Source organism: Euprymna scolopes, chromosome 19 (assembly GCF_053919585.1).
Source record: "Euprymna scolopes isolate OS-2025 chromosome 19, ASM5391958v1, whole genome shotgun sequence".
Classification (NCBI taxonomy): domain Eukaryota; kingdom Metazoa; phylum Mollusca; class Cephalopoda; order Sepiida; family Sepiolidae; genus Euprymna; species Euprymna scolopes.
This window is the reverse complement of record NC_136500.1, coordinates 812,141-832,794: the sequence shown is the minus strand read 5'-3', so window position 1 is coordinate 832,794 and position 20,654 is coordinate 812,141. Positions and strand designations below refer to the sequence as shown.

The window sequence follows — 20,654 nt, the reverse complement described above, 5'->3', positions numbered from 1 at the left end:
ATGATTTGAGAGTGAGAAACAGTCATATACAAAATTTTAGGTGCTTATGCAGTTTAGCAAAGACATTAAAAACAAAGATATAGAAAAATCGCTATATATATGCCCATCTCATAAAAAATCGTTTAATTTGATCAAGTCAGTTTTTTTCTACAAAGAAAAATCAAATTTTAGTGAGGACAATTGCAACAACAGCCATCTTGGAAATTTCAGCTCATAATAGACGGGCACAGAGGAGATAACTCCATCTAATTTTTGGAGTAAGCCAAAATTTGATGACATTATTTTTACAGATTTGAATAATTTTAAGTATTTCTTTTGTCGTTTTTTTTTTTCTTTCAAAACATCGTTAAGAAATTTATTAATGAAATTATTAGAACTTCATATGCATTTTGACAAACTTCAAGAATTAGATGGAGTTATCTCCTTGCACCTCCCTCTTCGTAGGTGAAATTTTCAAGATGGCTGTTGTTGCGATCAACCTCACTAAAATGTGATTTTTCTCTACAAAAATCAGTCTACTTGATCAAATTAAGCGTTTTTTTTTTCTTATGAGAACGTCATTCTATAACGTGCGCGTACATCATAGATTTTTCTTTATCTTTGTTTTTTAATATCGTTGCTAAACTGTACAAGCACCAAATTTTATTCATATAATAATTAGGGAATTTGACAATGTATTTTACTATGTTTTTCTTTTCTTTTTTTTTTTTTTCAGCTAATGATCATCAATATATAAAAGTTGAAAAAACGGGTTCGGGCAATAATATTGGTCTAATCACACTGAACCGACCCAAAGCACTCAACGCTCTATGTCATGGCCTTATGACAGAAGTGAACGCAGCTGTGGATGGTTTCAATGACGATGCGGAGGTTGGATGCATCATCATAACGGGAAAGGGAAAAGCCTTTGCTGGTAAGTTCGAAGAATATTTGCTCGTTTGTTTCATGAATGTTGTCAAATTATAGTATTTTATTTTTAACTTAATATATTTAAATTAGTGTTGGGACAATTAATCAGAATAGGAGAAATCAGAACTTTTGGGATATTGGAATCAGAAAAATTACTGTCTATTTTTCGATGCCAAAACTATTCTTAAAATTTTTTTTTTGTTTTTGTTTAAAACTTAAATTGGCATTACTAGTACTAATTGATTAAATGATGTATTGATTTTAAACTATCAATAAAACTAAAATACGAGGTGCCTTTTAATAAGTGTGATAGTCATCGAAAAAGCAAGCGCCCACGTGTTTGTGCCTTGTATGGCTGTCTGTAAAAATGACAACAATAACGAATTTACCTTCAGGTGGGATCTGAAAGAGATATGCCATGAAGATTGGCTAAGCTTTTATACCAAACCTGAATCACATGTTTACAGGTCATGTGATGGGGGGGGTCAAAATGGTGTGAGAAGTGGAAGAGGGGGAGGAGAAAGGAAATGAAGTTGATAGGCATTTTTTTTAACCACTACCAGGAAGCAACTGTTGTAAGAACAAATTTATTTTTTTGGAAAGGAAAAATCGGCATCTGAAGTTATTTCAACAAACTATTTTCAGCCATTTTTTTTTTTTTTGTCGTTTCTGAACATCACCATTTTCTTTCCCTTTGAAGTTTTTTCAGTCACTTTTTTTTCTTCACTTTATTTACTGTAAAAAGATAATGACCGAATCGAATTTGAATTTGAAGCTGATACCCAAATTTGATGGGTCTACGTCTGTTGACTGGGTCAAAAGGGTCGGGTTGATGTGCAACCTCTGTGAAGTAAAGCGGATACACATGGTGATTCCCTTGAGATTGGCTGGAGGCGCCTTGAGTGTATATCAGCAACTTAGTGCTGCCAAGAAGACTGATTTGACGGCAATAAAAATACACTGTATAAGACATTTACCATGGATCCGTGTACGGAGAAATTTGCTTTGAGGAGACTCCTGCCAGGAGAGACTGTGGATGTTTTTCTGGCAGAGCTGAGAAAACTGGCAATCTTGTTTATTGGTGGAGTATCAGAATGGACATATGCATATATGTTTGCGGCCAGCCTTCCGACTTATGTAAAGCAACTGCTGAGAGCCTCCATCAGCTATGTTCATGGAACACTTGTTGGAATGCGCTTGAGTCATCATCAAAGATGAGGAGGATCTAGGGGAACTAGTTGTGATGACAGCGCAGACAGCCCAGAATAGTACAGGGGAGACTCCTAGTTTAAGCCCTGCAACCAATGGAGATGGTTCCGTTGCGACTGGCAGGGTCATTTTGCAAAAAAAGTTGCACTGACAGGGAGCAGAGACACGCATGCTGTTTCCTGTTTCCAATGTGGCAGCATTGGACACCAAGCCCAAAACTGTGCAGGAAACATATTAGGGGACAGGACGTCAGTGCCGCTCTGCTCTCCAGACAAGATGTGAGTGAGGCGCAACCAACAATGACTGTACACGTAAACCAAGTATCTTGCTCAGCTCTCCTTGACTCGGGCTGCTCACATATCATAATGAGTGCCAGACTGTGTTGAACCTGGAATAAGAACATCAAAGTCACCATAATAGGTGGCGAGATGCTGTGGAGCCGGAACCATGAAGATCCATACGGATTCCGGTGTGGCCGCAGAAATCAATATGTTGGTGATGCAAGGGCATTTGCTGAGGTTTGACTTATTGCAAGGCACATGGGGAAATTGTTATTGAATGAGACGAGAACATGCGCTTTTTGGAAACCCCAGTGTGTACTGGGGTCCACATCGATCAGCCCGATTTTATGGTGGACTACAACTATCGCCAGAAGGCCTGGACTGCATCATAGAAGTGAACTGAGGGAAGGGTGCCAACCAAACTTAATAATGGCATCATAGAGTACCCCATACCACGAGGCTCATAATAAATACGAGCAAGAGCTTGAGGCATGGATCCAAGATAGATGGTTGATCCTCTACCCTGACGACAAGCTTGGACCTCCCAAAGGTCTGATACCCTGTATGGCGGTGGTCCAGCATAATAAGTCAAAAGTAAGATCGGTGCTGGACTATCGTGAATTCAACAACCACATTGAGGCTTACACTGCTGATGCTGACGTGTGCAATAGCAAACTGAGGGAATGGCGGCAGAAAGGCTCTAATGTGTGAATATTAGATTTGCAGAAGGCCTATTTGCAGGTGCGAGTGGATGAGACGTAGCTGTTCCAGACAGTGTGGTTTCAGCGGTCATAGGTACTGCTTGACACGACTTGGCCTTTGTCTGAATGTGGTGCCATAGATCATGAAGACTATTGTGCATGCGGTGCTGTCTCAGGAAAAGACTATTGACACAGCATCAGCTTACATTGACAATGTGTACGTCAATGAGGATGTATAGTCTGCATTGTGTGTCAGAGAAAAATTAGCTCAGTTCTTATTATAAGCTCTATTTCCTATTTGGTTTTATTGAGCTTTTACATCTGGTTGAGATTACTTTATAAATATTAACTCTTCAATATTTATAATATACTTTAGTTTTGCCATCTTGGATTATTTTGGTAAACTTGACTATAATTCTTATTTCATTTTATATATATATATATATATATATATATATATATATATATATATATATATATATATATTGGTGCGACTACACTATAATAGTGAAATTCAAAATTTTTAATATTGAATTTTAAGGTAAACCAATGATCTCTACTTAATTGTCGTGTTACAGTATATATCAAAAGTTACGAAAAACGATAGAAAAAAATTATTAAAGAAAACGTTTTTAATAAATTGTGCGTGAACAATCTCAAATATGAACTACTTGCCTTGTTTTTAACATAACTTAGTTACTTTCCTTATGTCACGTGTTTCCCCAAAAAACATGGCGTCGATAAAGATCGAAAACTCGTGATATTTTTAATAACGTGATAATATTAAAATACTTCTGACATGCATATTAAGTAGATATCATTGGTTTTAGTTAAAATTGACACAGAAAGTCAGTAGATACCTTTTTTTTAATCACATTTTGCTTTCCGAATTTCGCTATTTTAGTGTAGTTGTGTGTGTGTGTGTATGTATATATATACATATGATGATGGTGATTGCAACGTCTTGTCAGATGAGTGCTACTCCCTCAGACACTTAATATCTATGAGCCCAAAAATGACTTCTTTTTTTTTTTTTAGTCCTACTGGTGAATTCACACGCTCAAGCAGTCATGATACTGAAGACGGTCATTGAGATCAATTATTACATGCTTCCAGCATTTCAAGCCTCCACGCATCACAAATTTTCCATCGCCACAGGACAAATGCCTGAGGGAATATCTATACACAAATGATGTTACAGAGTCTTAGCTTTGTACGACAGTTTTTTAGTCGGGTGTAAGCGACTCTATAAGTCACTCCGTCGGTCTGTCCGTAACACTTTTGTGCTTGGCCTTTTTGGTTAAGATCAAAGGTCTGTTGTTAATAGATGCTGTTCTTAGCTTTTTAAGCTTTTCTTGGCCTTTTGGCCAAGATGTTTGCAGAGAGGTCTGTGTTCGAAATCCGAGCGAGGGAGGCTTGGGACTGCCCGATCTCCTGTGTCACAAGCACGCAGAGAGGTTGGCTTCCTGAGCCGGTCATTGTACGTAGATGTTGCATGGGTCACTGCGGTTGAAAGCTCGTTTTCCAATCTCACACCTGACCCCTCGGTCGAAGCACGGCGGAGACCGAGGGGGGAACAAACATTCTACGCCGAATGCCGGTCCGCACTTAGAGCGTTGCCGGGGACCAGTGTCCTCGAATAGTCTAGGAACAAGCTTTATCGGGAGCTAGTGGGGCGTAGCAAAAAGGAACCGCTAGTGAAACAGACGGGGATGTCGTTAGAGGAGGTCCGCTCCCAGTGGAGTTGGGCGCCGGGACGGGACTTTCTTACAAATTCGGAATTTTCCCTTACCTGGCGACTTGTCCGGAACGCACTGCCCCTCCTTGAGGAACTCAACCTTTACAATGAAGAAACCCGGGTCTACTGCCTGCGCTGCGACGAAGACATGAGAGAAACTGTCGGTCATGCCTTTTTCTGCTGTAGCAGGCTCAAGACCCTCCTAGGGTACGTCAACGAGGTAACGGCTCGCATCGATGCCAAGCGCTGGCTTGAACTCGACGAATCATATTTTGTGGAGAACATTGATCCGCCGCTGCCTAGGGAGAAAAGAATGGTTTTTCTAGCGATACTAGCAGTAGCAAGGATGGTCATATGGATCACACGCCTCAAGCGAGTCCGCGAAGGGATATCTGTTCTGGATCGGGATCTGATAGTCTACTTTAAGCATCTGCTTAAAGTAAAGATCAGATGCGATTGGAAGAGGTTGCCTCGAGTGGTCTTTGACAAGAGGTGGGTGCATGACGCTAGCTTGTGCATCCGATGAGGCGCCAAGTTTGAATTCGTGTTACCACCATAGGCATGGCACATGCGGTACTGGGTCCTACGGAGCCCATCCCGCTAGGTTAGACAAATAAAAAGTAAAGAGACTCTTGACTGGTGGTACAAATGAGATCCTGTCCCTCGATTTTTTGGTTTTTTGGCACTAGAGAACCTTCCGAGGCAACCCTACCACTACCCCCCCCCCCATCTTTTTGTTTATCATCCCCTGATCAACCCCTACTCGAAGGTCGCCACCTAATATATTCCCCCCTTTTGTTTTTAACAATCTATTTATTTTACTCCAAACACCTGATATGAAGTCTTCCCAATCCCCATTAGGGATCTCCCCGCTTGTTTTCGGTGCCCCGGAAAACAGTAGGCAATCTAACTACTTAGATTAGCTTAGGGAGGGACCTTACTAACAATGCACTAGGCAATTTTATTTTTTGTACATTTTTCCTATATTTCCCACTCCCCAACACAAACTATTTTTCTTCCAAATTCAAGAACTTTTTATTTTTTCCAATGAATTGAACTTTTTTCACACACACACACACACACACATACACATTTTAATATATAAAAAAAAAAAAAAAATGCACACACATACACACACACACACATACATACAGAAACTGTATATATATATCCTTTTTGTAAAAACGCTGGGGTTTTCATTAGTTAGCTTTAGATTCCACAGAGTGAATGAGGTATTGTGGTAAATGTTACCAGTCAAGAGTAAAGTCGTCACAGATGCCATTCTTACTTTAGTTACAAAGACCCTGCAACACCCCCTCCCCAGATCTTATAGGGCCTTGTGCCTAAATTTGTTTTGTCTCTTGAAGAATTTACTTTTTTAAATGTTTTAATTTTATATTGGAATTTTTTTTTATTGTAATTTTTTCTTTAAACAAAATAAATTAAATATAAAGATCAAAGTGTAGTATCTGTTTTACTACATGCTGTACTTATTGTGATATAAAGTGGGGGATCACTTTTCTATATTAATTTAATGTAAAATGATCACCCACTTTACAACCAATCAGTCTCAAAGCCATTCAAGTCATTCTCCAGATTATTAAAGTTGTTTTTGAAGGATTCCAGTTATTTTTAAGCATTCAAGTCATTCTTAAGGTCATTCAATTCATCCTTAAGTTCATTAAAGTCATTCTAAGTCATTTACTTTTTATTTATTTAAGTCATTTTAGCCCATTTTTTGGTTATTTTAGTTTATCTTTAAGAATTTCATGTCAATGCTACATTCACGCATTCATTCATTACACGAGAGCACACGACTAATGGCTATCGGCCTTGTTCATCCAACGGTACTGGTGAATTAGAAATCATCAATGGTAGAATTAATGGGCATATATATAGGAATATTCTGGAGAAAAACCTCCGGAAATCTGCTGATTTGTTGAAACATAATAGCAATTTTGTGTTTTAGGATGCCAATGATCCCAAACATACTGCCAAACTAACCAAAGAATGGCTTAAAAATAATGAAATTGATGTTCTTATTTGGCCCAATCAGTCTCCAGACCTCAACCCAGTTGAAAATTTGTGGAAAATATTAAAGATCAATGTTCACAAGAGGAATCCACAAAATATTCAGCAACTAGAAGAGTTCTGAAAAGAAGAATGGCGCAAAATACCTGCAAATCTTTGCAAAAAAAACATGTGCAACTATAGAAAGCGACTGAAAGCTGTTGAACGCAACAAAGGTTATGCAACCAAATATTAAATTAATGTATTTAATACTTTTGCATTTGTTAATTTATATTTTTCCTTAAGTATAAACTTTCTAAGCTTTGATTTGTAATTTCTACCCCAAATATAAGTTAGAATGGTAATAGGAATATACTGACAAAATTTTACGTAACAATCTTGAAACCTAATTAAAGTTATGAAGAAAAATGTGATATATCCAATACTTTTGTGATGCACCGTGTGTGTAATATATATATTTATATATACACACACACATAATATTATAGTGTTCTAGATAAGGTCAATAAGAGCAAAGAGTATTGCAGTTATGAAAAAGCTCAATAGGTGTTGTTACTTAGAGCTATATATATAGAAAAGGTGATGGGTTAATAATTGTAGCATTACAACAAGCATATGCTGTATTTTCATGGACATCGGCAATATTACATGCTTAATGTGCTTCAACAAGTCATATCTTTTTTATTTGTTGGTCAATTTTTAAAAGAATTACATTGATGAAAAGAGAATAAAATAAGCATTCCAATGATGTTAATTTAGTTTTCTTTTATGCGTTCAATGATTTTATACTCCAAGTTAAAAATAAAAATAATGGTAAAAAATGACTACAACAAAAAGGGAAACTGTTTTTTTCAATGTTTACATTTTATACGTTACATTTGGATACATATGCGTGGGGTTAAATTTGATTGGATATGGCTGAACTCTACTGGACTTTGATTTTTTGTTTTTTTTAAACGACCACAGGAAGCAAAGTTACGACCGAGCAAAGTTGACAAAGAATATTTAAAAATTAATCAGATAAATCAGCCATATATCATCCATTTTCATATAGATAATAGTTTCAGAATTATTTTTATGTATAATATGTAAATATTTGATAATTATTAATTGTGCGGAAATTTCTTTAAAATGTTATCTTTTATAGAAATCAAATCTGCTTACAGAAAACGGCTTGCTAAAACTTTCTCTGCTTTCGTTTTACACACAATATTGTTTCCGCTCTGCAAGATCTACCGCAGATGTGCTGACGGTTATATCCCACAGGATTAGTGAATCTCTTGACAAAGGCTTCCTTTCTAGGGCAATTGCTCTTGACATATCAAAGGCCTTCAACAAGGTATGGCATAAGGGTCTACTTCACAAGATTTCCAGCTACGGTATAACTGGAAATGTTTTCTCAATCATTAAATCATTTCTCTCCGATAGGCTCATAAGAGTAGTGGTCGATGGACAAAAATCGGAGGCCTGCAATATAAATGCTAGAGTTCCTCAGGGGTCATGGGCCCAACTCTCTTCCTGATCTACATCAATGACCTCCCTAAACACATACTTAAATCATTCGTTGACATCTATGCTGATGACACGACCATCTGGGGCAACACATCAAAGGCTGTAAATGACAAAGTTCTCTCTGATTCTCTCTCCTCTGATCTCGAGCGTGTGGTTCAGTGGGGGAAGATGTGGCTGGTTACCTTTAATGCATCTAAAACCAAACTCCTATCCTTACATCATAAACGCTCTGATCCCCATCTGGCATCAATTGTGATGGATGGCTCTCGTCTGGGTGAGGCCCCGTGTTTTGACAAGCTTCTGGGTTTGACCTTTACTCCTGATCTGAAATGGAACACATACATCAAGTCTGTTGCCAAGGTCACTGGAAAGATGGTGGGATCCTTCTACCGCTCCAGAAGATATCTCACTACTGATGCAATTCTCTATCTATATAAAAGCCAAGTACGTCCAAGGATGGAATACTGTTGCCATATCTGGGCAGGAGCTGCTAAAAACAGCCTATCCTGCCTTAACAGAGTACAAAATAGACTTCGTGGCTTAGTGGGGGATGCCCTTTTCTCTACCCTGCAACCTCTCTCCCACAGAAGAGACGTTGCAAGCCTATCCTTGTTTTATCGTTATTTCCATGGCAGGTGCTCGTCTGAACTCCAATCTCTGGTCCCCCCTCGCCAATCTTTCACGAAAAACACTCGTCTAGCTGAATCCACTGTGAAAAATTTCCCCCACTCTATATCTGTGCCTAAATCAAAACGCGGATTCCATGAACAAAGCTTCTTTCTTAGAACTGCACGCCTGTGGAACTCTGTTCCGTCTGCCTGCTTCCCACCAGACTACAACTTGGATGTCTTCAAGTCCAATGTTAACAAATTCCTAATGAACCGCCCCCTTATTAAAATCTCCACACTAACATAATGTACTTGCAATAACCCTTATCCCTGAGTGGCTTCCGGGCCTTGATAAGTGGTGATTACTGTGTAAAAAAAAAAAATCAAAGCTGATTGCTTTTAGACGTTCCCAGCATGATCGCCAGGAGGATGTCTTAAGCTTCAAATTAGTTTCACTTTTTTTATACGAAAAAGCCAAATCCACACACGACAATCGAAAAATATGGAATAATTAGCTTTTCAAAGTCGGGCAAATTAAATAGACAGGCGACCCCCATTGTTAACTTGTAGATATTATGATATAGACGTGATATAAAAAGTTTTAAGAATGATCTTTCTATCATCAGATTGTCATCGAAGACATTCTGACACAGAATCTATCTAAGAACAGGCATATAAAGTACTTTCGTGTGAAATTTTATAATTGACCCAGCCGTTTTTGAGTCCAGAGGGAATGAACACACATATACAGACATACAGAAAAAATCCCTTTTATAAATTAGTAGAGATTAGACAATGCTTCAAGCAAGTTACATTAACTTATGAACCAATTTTTTTTATTTTTATCATTTTAGCCGGGGCTGATATTAAAGAAATGAAAGATCAAGAATTCTCCAACGTCGTCAAAACGAACTTCCTTGGTCACTGGGACGGTATCACCAAAGCCAGAAAACCTGTAATTGCTGCAGTAAATGGATATGCCGTAAGTAAATAAAGGAAATTATAAAAGGTTTGGACGTTTATAATATTGGGCCCTTCTTTTCCTCTCCCGTCTTCCTGAAAGTTTTAGACACTTGTACTATTAGAACGGCATCACTTTTTTTGGTTTTTAGTTGGAACATGGAGAGAGTGCATAGTAGAAGCAGGCAAATGCAATTTTAGGCCCGAATCAAAAATAAATGCATGTTTTTTTTTTGCTGTTGAAAGTTTTTTTTTAAAACAATATTAGAATCTTATAATAAAAGTTTTTTTTTGTGTTTTTTTTTTACAAAATAGACATTTTTTTTTTATTTTTAATGAAATATGAACATGAAGTTTTTAATAATACCTGAATATAAATCTTTCTAAGAGTAAAATCAATATAAGAAACTTATAACACAAAATATTTTTTTTTTGAGTATCATTTGCACAATGTTTCGGTTGATGTAGCCTTTGATTTTTTCAGGTGTATCCTGTTGAATTTGGACAAAATTTTGAACAGAACCCTATATTTACTTTGCGGGGCTAGCAGGCTCCTGCTTTATTTCGGCCGTGACTGGATAGTAGTCCTTAGTAATTCACAATTGAGATTTGAACCTTCAACCTTCAGAAAAACATAACTTTCACAATTGATTTTCAAAATACTTTAACCACTGCACCATGGGTCCTTGCGGAATTGTATGAATTTTAAGAATCTTAAACCTATTTTATTTCTAGTCGTAAGTATCACTATTACTAATTATTATTTCTGTGTGTGTGTATATATATATATATATATATATATATATATATATATATATGATACTGTTTTACTTATTACTGTATATATTCATAAGAAGAATTCAAATAATACGAATAATCAATCTTCATCTCAAAAACTCAGAAACGTAATATTAGTTTTCCTCTCCTCCATTTTAACTATGCTATACTATATTTTTCTTATTTTTCTTGGTCTTATAAAATTTTAAGACATGAATTCATTGGGTCTGGTGGAGTATTTGAGTGCTTTACTTGAAAAAATATTACATCGAGAAGGTGCACCATTCCTCATTTGAGCTAGTGTATAGCCATAAGATCTTATTTGGGTTTCGAATACTATGTTATTTTGAATATTTGATCAGGGTTTATTTGTAGGGTAAAGTATGCTCATGTCAGGTTGACCTGACAAACTTGTACAGAGAGACTAAAGACACTCAAGAATAGTTTCTCGTAAATCAAACTCTCTTATCACACCAGGTAGGCCTTCATAAGTGCATTGTGAGTTCTCTGTCTGTTAATTCCTTGATATAATTTCTGTGCAGTCTCCTCACTGAATTATATCCACCAAAAAAAAATGTTACTGATGATTTTATGATTTTTTACATCTACAAAAGAACATTGCGAAAAATTAGGGATTAGACGATTCCAGTATTTTTACTGATTCCGTATTAAATTCCCGATTCTGATACAATTTCTGATTCTTTCTAAACCTTTATATATTAAACCATAAAGTTGTTATTTCTCACGATTACCGTAAAAACATGTTAAATGTGCAAATATTTTCTTAAACGTAAGGATACACTTGTGAGGGATGATTTATCGATTTTAGTTTTACTAATAGTTTAAAATCAAAAGATACTCATTATTTTAGTATTACTATCAGCAGTAGAATATTTTTCTTAAAAGAAAATCAAATAAAAAAGCCAATTAAATGAATTGTTGTTGACATCGAAAAATAGGCACAAATTTTTCCAATACCCCCAAAATTTCCGATTTTTTTCAATTTCTGATTAATCGAACTAACACTACTAAAAATGTCATCGTTCACTCTCGATGACCAACAAATCTAGGTCTTCTCTCTCTGATCAAGGCTTAGGTCTGAGGGAAGTGTCTATAAATTTGTTCTTTTGTGTGGTGTTGTATCTAGCAATCTAGTGTACACACCGGTCAGTTTCTTTTCTAATTGTTTGCTAAACATCTATGTGATACTTCCATATAACAGAATTAGTGTAATGATGGTTTCAAAGAAGTTAACTTTCAAATTACTTGCTCAGAATTTGCTGATTCTGAAAATTAAATGGGTATTTTTGATGCACCGACAAAAGAGAATTCACTCCCGTTCATTTGTTCACACTTTTTTCAATAATCACGCCATGGATTTTTTTGAAATCTTGCACAATCTTTAGCCATGGTAAAAGTAAATTTTTGCCAAGACAGATTTTCCAGGATAACTCTTAGTTGCTCCCCTAAGGAGCATTATAGGGGTAAAATTGACCCTATTGACCCTAAATCGTTCATCCGTTCATTTGTTTGCACTTTTCTTAATAACCACATCTTGGAGTTTTTGAAATTTTGCACAAACATTAGTCATGGTTAAAGTAAATTTTCCACTTGTTGAGGGGGACCTTGCTTAGCTTATTCTGTATTTGTTTTTGTCTATGATTCTTTATAGTTTGACTATTAAGGGAGATGGGAATCTAAATTGCTGTTAATAGTTCAGAAGTTTGAAAGTGATAAGTTTACGAATATGTAAACAGAAGAGATAAAATGGAGTGAGAAGATGTGATAATTTAGCATGCTAGGAACTGAGAAATCATTCCGAAGCGAACTATGACAGATGTGTTATATAGGTTTTAAAATGGCCTGTAGTAAACATTATCAATCTCTCTCTCTTTCTGTGATTAAATGATTTAGTTTGAAATAGCTGCACCATTCGTTGTATGAACCAGTGCTGCGTGGACCATGCTGATAGGATCTTATTTGGTCTTGAATATGTGGTCTGAAATGTTACCAAAGATGTTAAAAATTAGTACAAACCTGTTCTGGGGCAGCTAGAAAGAATGAAGAAAAAAAGAAATAATGGCCACTATTCTCTTTATATCACTACGAGTTTGTCAAGTTTGTCAGATGATATGCAAATGAAATGCTCTGGTTAGAAATAAAAAACTTGAGTTTTGAGAGACTGGGAAGTTTAGATTTAGATATTGAAGAAGCAAGTCTTGTGAGCAGTGAGTCGCATTTTGAAGTTGAGAGTTTAGACAGCAGAGTGTTGAATATTTTGACAGCAAAGTGACGAGTAGTGGAATTTAATTTATTGACATCAGAACCAAGAGTAGGACAAGTAACACTTGAGTGCTTTAAACTTCACTCTCTTCCTAAATGATGTACCTATGGCTTTATGGCACTTGTTGATAATTTACAATGATCTGACTACAGACATCAAGACTGATGCACATTTCAGCCAAGTAAGTTTTCATCATCATATGAACCCCTGAAGAATCTAGGCAGAATGCAAACTCTATTGGAAATTGTCAATGTTAGTAGGGTTTGGTACTGTGAAAACTGCAACAATTGTCTTTCTTTAACCGTTTAATGAGTTGCTTCCCATTGTCCATGTATGAGTTTATGATGATGTCATTTTTCTTTGATATAAGCTTTTGAGTAACTTCTGAGAAGTGCATGCCTGTGGAATTCTCTTCCGTCTGGCTGTTTCCCACCTGACTACAACTTAGATATCTTCAAGTCCAACATAAACAAATTCCTGATTAATCGCCCCCTTAAGTAAGACATTTTATCAAATCTCCAATACCAACTATTACTACGATATTATCTCATTGATTATTGTACACACCATAACCCTTATCCCCGAGTAGCTTCCAAGCCTTGATAAGAGGTGATCCCCCATGTAAAAAAAAAAACAAAAATACTGAGTTACCTCTCCTTTGTTTATATATAAATCTAGTGATTACCTGTTTTCTCTCTTTTTGTTGGCATGTAAATAAAGATAGATGGTTTCTCCATGTCTGTATGTAAAACTAAAAATAGCTTATGTATTAATTAATTTATCTTTTTGTCAAGTGTCAATATAACTTCTAATATGAATCTTATATGAAAAAAAACAAGGTATGTTTTTTTATTTAATTCATAATTAACTATCAAAGGTTAATAATTAACTAATTAACTGGCAACCTCAATATCAAAAGTTACGCAAACACCTTCATATTTAAATCAGGATAATCTTTTTATATTGAATCAGTTGCTAAAGAATGAGAGAGAAGAGGAGTGGTGTTCAAAAAGTAACATCACTAGGAATGTGTAGAGAAATGTTTTAAACAACAGATGATACACATTCTTATTTTTTAACCTTTCTTTTTTTCTATCCATACCTCTGGGCAATGCCGGATATCCCTATTAATGTAAATTGTGGCTTTTTATGAAAGTTACAAATGCAGGGATTACTTCAACAGATTACCATCCACAAAAAACTTTTACATCTCCAACAGGAACAAATGGTTAGCAAAAATAAAATATCTGTATTTGAAAAGAACATATTTTATGTCAAGAACTTTGACTTGAATTATGATGTAAATGATTAAAAAATATTTATTGTTAATTTTAGTTAGTCATAGTGTCATTACCCTTTAAACTATCTTCAAACTAGAAAAATTATGAAGTTCAATAGTTAAACTACAACTGAGAATTTTTTTTTTTTACATAGGCATCATCACATTATCAAGGCCCAGAAGCCACTCAAGGATAAGGGTTAAAGAGTGTACAGTAGAAATTGGACAATATAGAAATCATTAGTAATGAAAATTTGGTAAATTTGATAACTTATATGGAACGGCTCATCAAGAACTTATTTACTTTAGACTTGAACAAAACCATATTGTAGTCAGCCGGAAAGCAGGAAAACGGAAGACAATTCCACAGGCGTGCAGTTCTAAGAAAGAAGCTTTGTTCATGGAATCTACGTTTAGGTTTAGGCACAGATAAAGAGTGGGGGAAATTATTGATAGTGTTTACAGCTAGACGAGTGTTTCTTGTGAAAGTTTGGCGAGGGGGGACCATAGATTGAAGCTCAGTCGAACACTTTCCATGAAAATAACGATACATCAGAGACAAACTCGCAACATCTCTTCTGTGAGATAGAGGTTGCAAGAAGGAGAAAAGGACATCTCCTACGAGGCTACGAAGTCTATTTTGAACTCTTTCAAGGCAGGACAAGTCCTTTCTAGCAGCTCCTGCCCAGATGTGGCAACAGTATTCCATCCTTGGACGTACCTGGCTCTTATATAGATAGAGAATAGCATCAGTAGTGAGATATTTACCGGATCGATAGAAAGATCCCACCATTTTTCCAGCGGCCTTGGCAACAGATTTGATGTACGTGTTCCATTTAAGATCAGGAGTAATGGTCAAGCCCAGAAGCTTGTCAAAACTTGAGGCCTCCTGAAGACGAGAGCCATTCATTTCAATTGATGCCAAATGTGGATTAGAATGTTGATGATGTAAAGAGAGAAGCTTGGTTTTAGATGCATTAAAAGTAACTAGCCACTCCTTTCCCCATTGTACTACGTGCTCAAGATCAGAGGAGAGAGAATTGGAGAGAACTTTTTTTTTTTTTTTTTTTACATAGGCATCACCACATTATCAAGGCCCAGAGGCCACTCAAGGATAAGGGTTAAAGAGTGTACAGTAGAAATTGGAAAATATAGTAATCATTAGTAATGAAAATTTGGTAAATTTGATAACTTATATGGAACGGCTCATCAAGAACTTATTTACTTTAGACTTGAACACAACCATATTGTAGTCAGCCGGAAAGCAGGAAAACGGAAGACAATTCCACAGGCGTGCAGTTCTAAGAAAGAAGCTTTGTTCATGGAATCTACGTTTAGGTTTAGGCACAGATAAAGAGTGGGGGAAATTATTGATAGTGTTTACAGCTAGACGAGTGTTTCTTGTGAAAGTTTGGCGAGGGGGGACCATAGATTGAAGCTCAGTCGAACACTTTCCATGAAAATAACGATACATCCGAGACAAACTCGCAACATCTCTTCTGTGAGATAGAAATTGCAGCGAAGAGAAAAGGACATCTCCTACGAGGCTACGAAGTCTATTTTGTAACTCTATCAAGGCAGGACAAGTCCTTTCTAGCAGCTCCTGCCCAGATGTGGCAACAGTATTCCATCTTTGGACGTACCTGGCTCTTATATAGATAGAGAATAGCATCAGCAGTGAGATATTTACCGGATCAATAGAAAGATCCCACCATTTTTCCAGCGGCCTTGGCAACAGATTTGATGTACGTGTTCCATTTAAGATCAGGAGTAATGGTCAAGCCCAGAAGCTTGTCAAAACTTGAGGCCTCCTGAAGACGAGAGCCATTCATTTCAATTGATGCCAAATGTGGATTAGAATGTTGATTTTGGTCGTTTACTGTCTTAGATGTGCTATTTCTGTATTTCATAAACTGACCTTGATTATTATCCATAGTGCTCGAAAAAAATATGTTTATGACAACAAACAAAACCCTAACCCACTCCCCAAGACAGATGATGGCATACTGAATGTAAACAATGGACAGATTCAATCTGGAAGTATCTGATATCCAGATACTGAAGCAACGCATATTTGAATCAATTCCCACTTTATTTATGCCAGTATATTCATTTATTTATGACTGAACAAATTAGTTCAACCAGGTCATAATGAGTTAAGATAATTTATTTTAACTAAAAATTATTTGGTTTTCCTAAATTTCTAAATTGTAATTCAAATACCAAACAATATCACTAAGTGTGAATATTTCTCATTTTTAAAATTATTTTATTTAAATTTCTGAAATTTAATGCTTTGTATTTTGTCACAGCTTGGAGGTGGTTGTGAACTTGCTATGATGTGTGATATCATCTATGCATCTGATAGAGCAAAGTTTGGACAGCCAGAAATCCTACTTGGTACGATTCCAGGTAAGAATATTTTTTTATCTTTGCATAATCCACTTTTCATATGAACTGACAAAAAATTGCATGTGTTAATGAAGGAAAGAATCGTTTAAAAATTGGTATTGCCATTCGTGCTACAATAGTCTTCTTTTTTTTTTTAATTCATTTATTTGGCTATTTAACTTTTGTGAAGAAATGTTAACCCTTATCTATAGAAGTGAGAATGTGTGTATGGGGACAACACTCAACCTATATACTCAATGGATTTTTGATCTACAGACTTGAAATTTGTTATATAGAGTAATCAGACATGTGGAAAACTTCTTAATCGGTTTTCATCTGGAAAAAAGGGCTGCTAAGGGGTCTAAATTAAAAAAATTGATACTTGGGGGGGGGTCATAAGATTTTTATCTGTTTGTCAATTGTTGCATGACTATGCTAAGAATACATAAGTTTGAAAACACTTTTTAAAGATCGTGTCAACTCTGTTCCGTCCGCCTGCTTCCCACCGGACTACAACTTGGATGTCTTCAAGTCCAATGTTAACAAATTCCTAATGAACCGCCCCCTTAAGTAAACACTTCATCAAATCTCCACACTAATGTAATGTACTTGCAATAGCCCTTATCCCTGAGTGGCTTCCGAGCCTTGATAAGTGGTGATCACTGTGTAAAAAGAAAAAAAAGTGGCCTAATGATTATTGTACTTGACTCATTGTCTTTAAGTTTTGGTTTCGATCTCAGCTCAAGTATTTTTTTTTTTTTTTTACTTACAGAAAGTGAATTGTTTAGAAAAAAATAATACTTGCATGCATATGTGTCAGTTTCTTTACATTTTTTTTTACTTTTAAAGAATTTAACGTTACGTTTTATACCGGCAACGCTGGGTACATCTGCTAGTCATCTATATAGTACTAAAACTTTGAGTAGCTTAAGGTCTGCTTGATAGACGAAACGAAAGATAACTTATTTGAGAGTTATTTCTTTTGATCTAAGAAATAATGTGAATATTGAATTACTTGAAAAGTTTTTGATGTTCAAGTGATATTTTAGAAATATTTAATATCTTTCTGTCTCATCTTTTAATGCAATCTTATAAACTTGAAATTATAATAAAAAAAAATGAGAATAAAAATGGTAATCAGAGGTTCAGGGCTGGGAGTACATAGTGATCCTCATTCATTGCTAGGCAACACTAGGTGAGGCTTCTAGTATTTTTGTTGCTGTTTTTTTGTCTGTTTGTAGATAGATTTTTAGCAAAGGAAAAAGAATACATTGACATTGTATTATTAATTGATAGGCTGGGGATATAACGTAGCTGCTAATGCATGTGTAGCAGCTGCGGCATCTAACATATGCAAATGTGCAAGCTGTGGCAAAAGGTGACATCACAGCCAAAGAAGAGGAGGAGGAAGAAAAGAAAAGCAGAGAGAAAAAAAGACATGTGGGTGGCAAGCGACAGAAAAGCATGTGTGCAGCGACAGCAACGAACCATGTGAGTGATTGGAGGAATTTTGAAAGCACAAGTCCATGAAAGAGGAACTTTTAAAACAAGATGCAATCTGTGTGTCGTGGGGCAAAAACTCATGTGGCAGAACAGACATGTCGATGTGGGAAACTTTTAAAACAATCTGCAATGTGTTGTTGGAAAGTAACAGTAATCAATGCCTTTCTGTTAAAATTGAAAAAAAAGCATTTCTTTTTGTTTATTTCCTTGCGACTGTTGTATTTGAGTGTTAAAATGTAATGACACAGTTCAAGAATGGTATATATATATATATATATATATATATATATATATTGTTGTGTGTGTTTTATTTTTTTTATTACCGTTTATCTGTTTGGCTAAATATGTTTCAGATGTTGGACCATGTTTACGGTCTAACAGCCTCATCAGGCCTTTCAGAAGTGGTTGTTAGTAATTGGAAGAAGTGTTTTAGAAGAGATACGAAAGAAATAAAAAAGAAATAAAAAGAGAGAGAAAAAGGGGGGTAAGATAGGAGATAATAAGGGGGAGGGAGACAGGTATTTACAATATTTCAGTTTTGAAGGTTAAGATACATTAGATTGTATTGCATGTGTGTGGGTAGCAGATTCAGGTAGGCGTAGGGTGAGATATGGGGAGGGGGAGGTGGAGAGAGGATGGTTAAGAAAAAAGGGAGGGGGGGTAAGGAGAAGAGGGGGGGAGTTTCAATTTTTAGGTTTTAAATGTTAACTGGCTTTTGCTTGTTCAGCAAGGTATATTAAGTAGAGGCGAGAGAGAGAGGTAAAGGGTTAGTGTAGATGTCATTTTTTTTGACAAATACAGGGTTCATTTAAAATTTTCATAGTCGCTATACGCCAACTTGTTCGGTTCCGTTTACAATGGGTTGTTTTTTTTAAATACATACGTTAACGCACGCACAAATTCGTATACATACATATGTACATTTCTAAACATCCATATACAGACACATACGTACACACACATATATACAAAGTATATGCAAACATACATACACAACTCTTATACACATATATACACTCACAAATATATATAGACACACATATATATATATATAATTATATACGCACACACACACCTACCTATATACATATATGTGGAGATAAGGCCTCCAGTAAGAAGTAGATGTACATACACACATACATACATACATATACATATGCATCTACCCCTATACACGTATATGCAATTATATCAATATAGATATTAATAAAAATATAAACATACAGACAATCATAGACACACACACACACACACACACACACACACACACATGTATACACATGCATATATATATATATATATATATATATACACACACAGACATGCATTTTCTTTTCTTTTTTTTTTACATGGAGTTCACCTCTTATCAAGGCCCAATGGCCACTTGGGGATAAGGGTCATTGTGTGTACAGTACTCAATGGGATAGTGTAGCAATAATATTGGAGAATTGATAAGGTGTCATTACTTAGGGGGGGGGGGGGCGGTTCATCAGGAATTTGTTTGTGTTGGACTTGAAGACATCCAGGTTGAAGTCGGGAGGGAAACAGGCAAGCGGAACAGAGTTCCACAGGCATGCAGTTCTAAGAAAGAAGCTTTGTTCGTGGAATTAGTGACACTCAATATGGTTTCCGTTCTGCTAGATCTACAGCAGATGTCCTTACAGTTATATCGCATAGGATTAGCAAATCTCTCGACGGTGGCAATCTTTCTAGGGCAATTGCTCTTGACATATCTAAAGCCTTTGATAGGGTATGGCATAAAGGTTTACTTCATAAGATCGCTAGCTATGGTATAGCTGGAAAAGTCTTCTCAATTATTAAATCATTTCTTTCTGATAGATTCATAAGAGTAGTAGTTGAGGGGCAAAAATCAGAAGCTCACAATATTAATGCCGGTGTCCCTCAGGGATCCATCCTGGGCCCAACTCTTTTCCTGATCTACATTAATGATCTTCCAAATCATATCCTTACATCATTTGTAGACATTTATGCTGACGACACTACCATTTATGGTACCACATCTAAGACAGTAAACGAGCAAGTTCTCTCCAATTCTCTCTCCTCTGATCTTGAGCACGTAGTACAATGGGGAAAGGAGTGGCTGGTTACTTTTAATGCATCTAAAACCAAGCTTCTCTCTTTACATCATCAACATTCTAATCCACATTTGTCATCAATTGAAATGAATGGCTCTCGTCTTCAGGAGGCCTCAAGTTTTGACAAGCTTCTGGGCTTGACCATTACTCCTGATCTTAAATGGAACACGTATATCAAATCTGTTGCCAAGGCCGCTGGAAAAATGGTGGGATCTTTCTATCGATCCAGTAGATATCTCACTGCTGATGCTATTCTCTATCTATATAAGAGCCAGGTACGTCCAAGGATGGAATACTGTTGCCACATCTGGGCAGGAGCTGCTAGAAAGAACTTGTCCTGCCTTGATAGAGTTCAAAATAGACTTCGTAGCCTCG

The 20,654-nt window shown here is 36.2% G+C and overlaps 1 protein-coding gene across 2 annotated transcripts in view; it reads left to right on the top strand.

Moving 5' to 3' along the window:
• Nucleotides 1–20,654, top strand: part of LOC145303401 (enoyl-CoA hydratase, mitochondrial-like) — a 71,804-nt gene that overhangs the window by 32,751 nt on the left and 18,399 nt on the right. For both annotated transcript variants that reach the window (XM_080144716.1, XM_080144715.1), the window contains exons 2-4: nucleotides 716–913; nucleotides 9,844–9,971; nucleotides 16,602–16,701. In XM_080144716.1, the coding sequence (XP_080000842.1) occupies nucleotides 823–913; nucleotides 9,844–9,971; nucleotides 16,602–16,701 (319 nt within the window). In that variant the 5' untranslated portion in view covers nucleotides 716–822. The remainder of the gene's footprint in view (nucleotides 1–715; nucleotides 914–9,843; nucleotides 9,972–16,601; nucleotides 16,702–20,654) is intronic.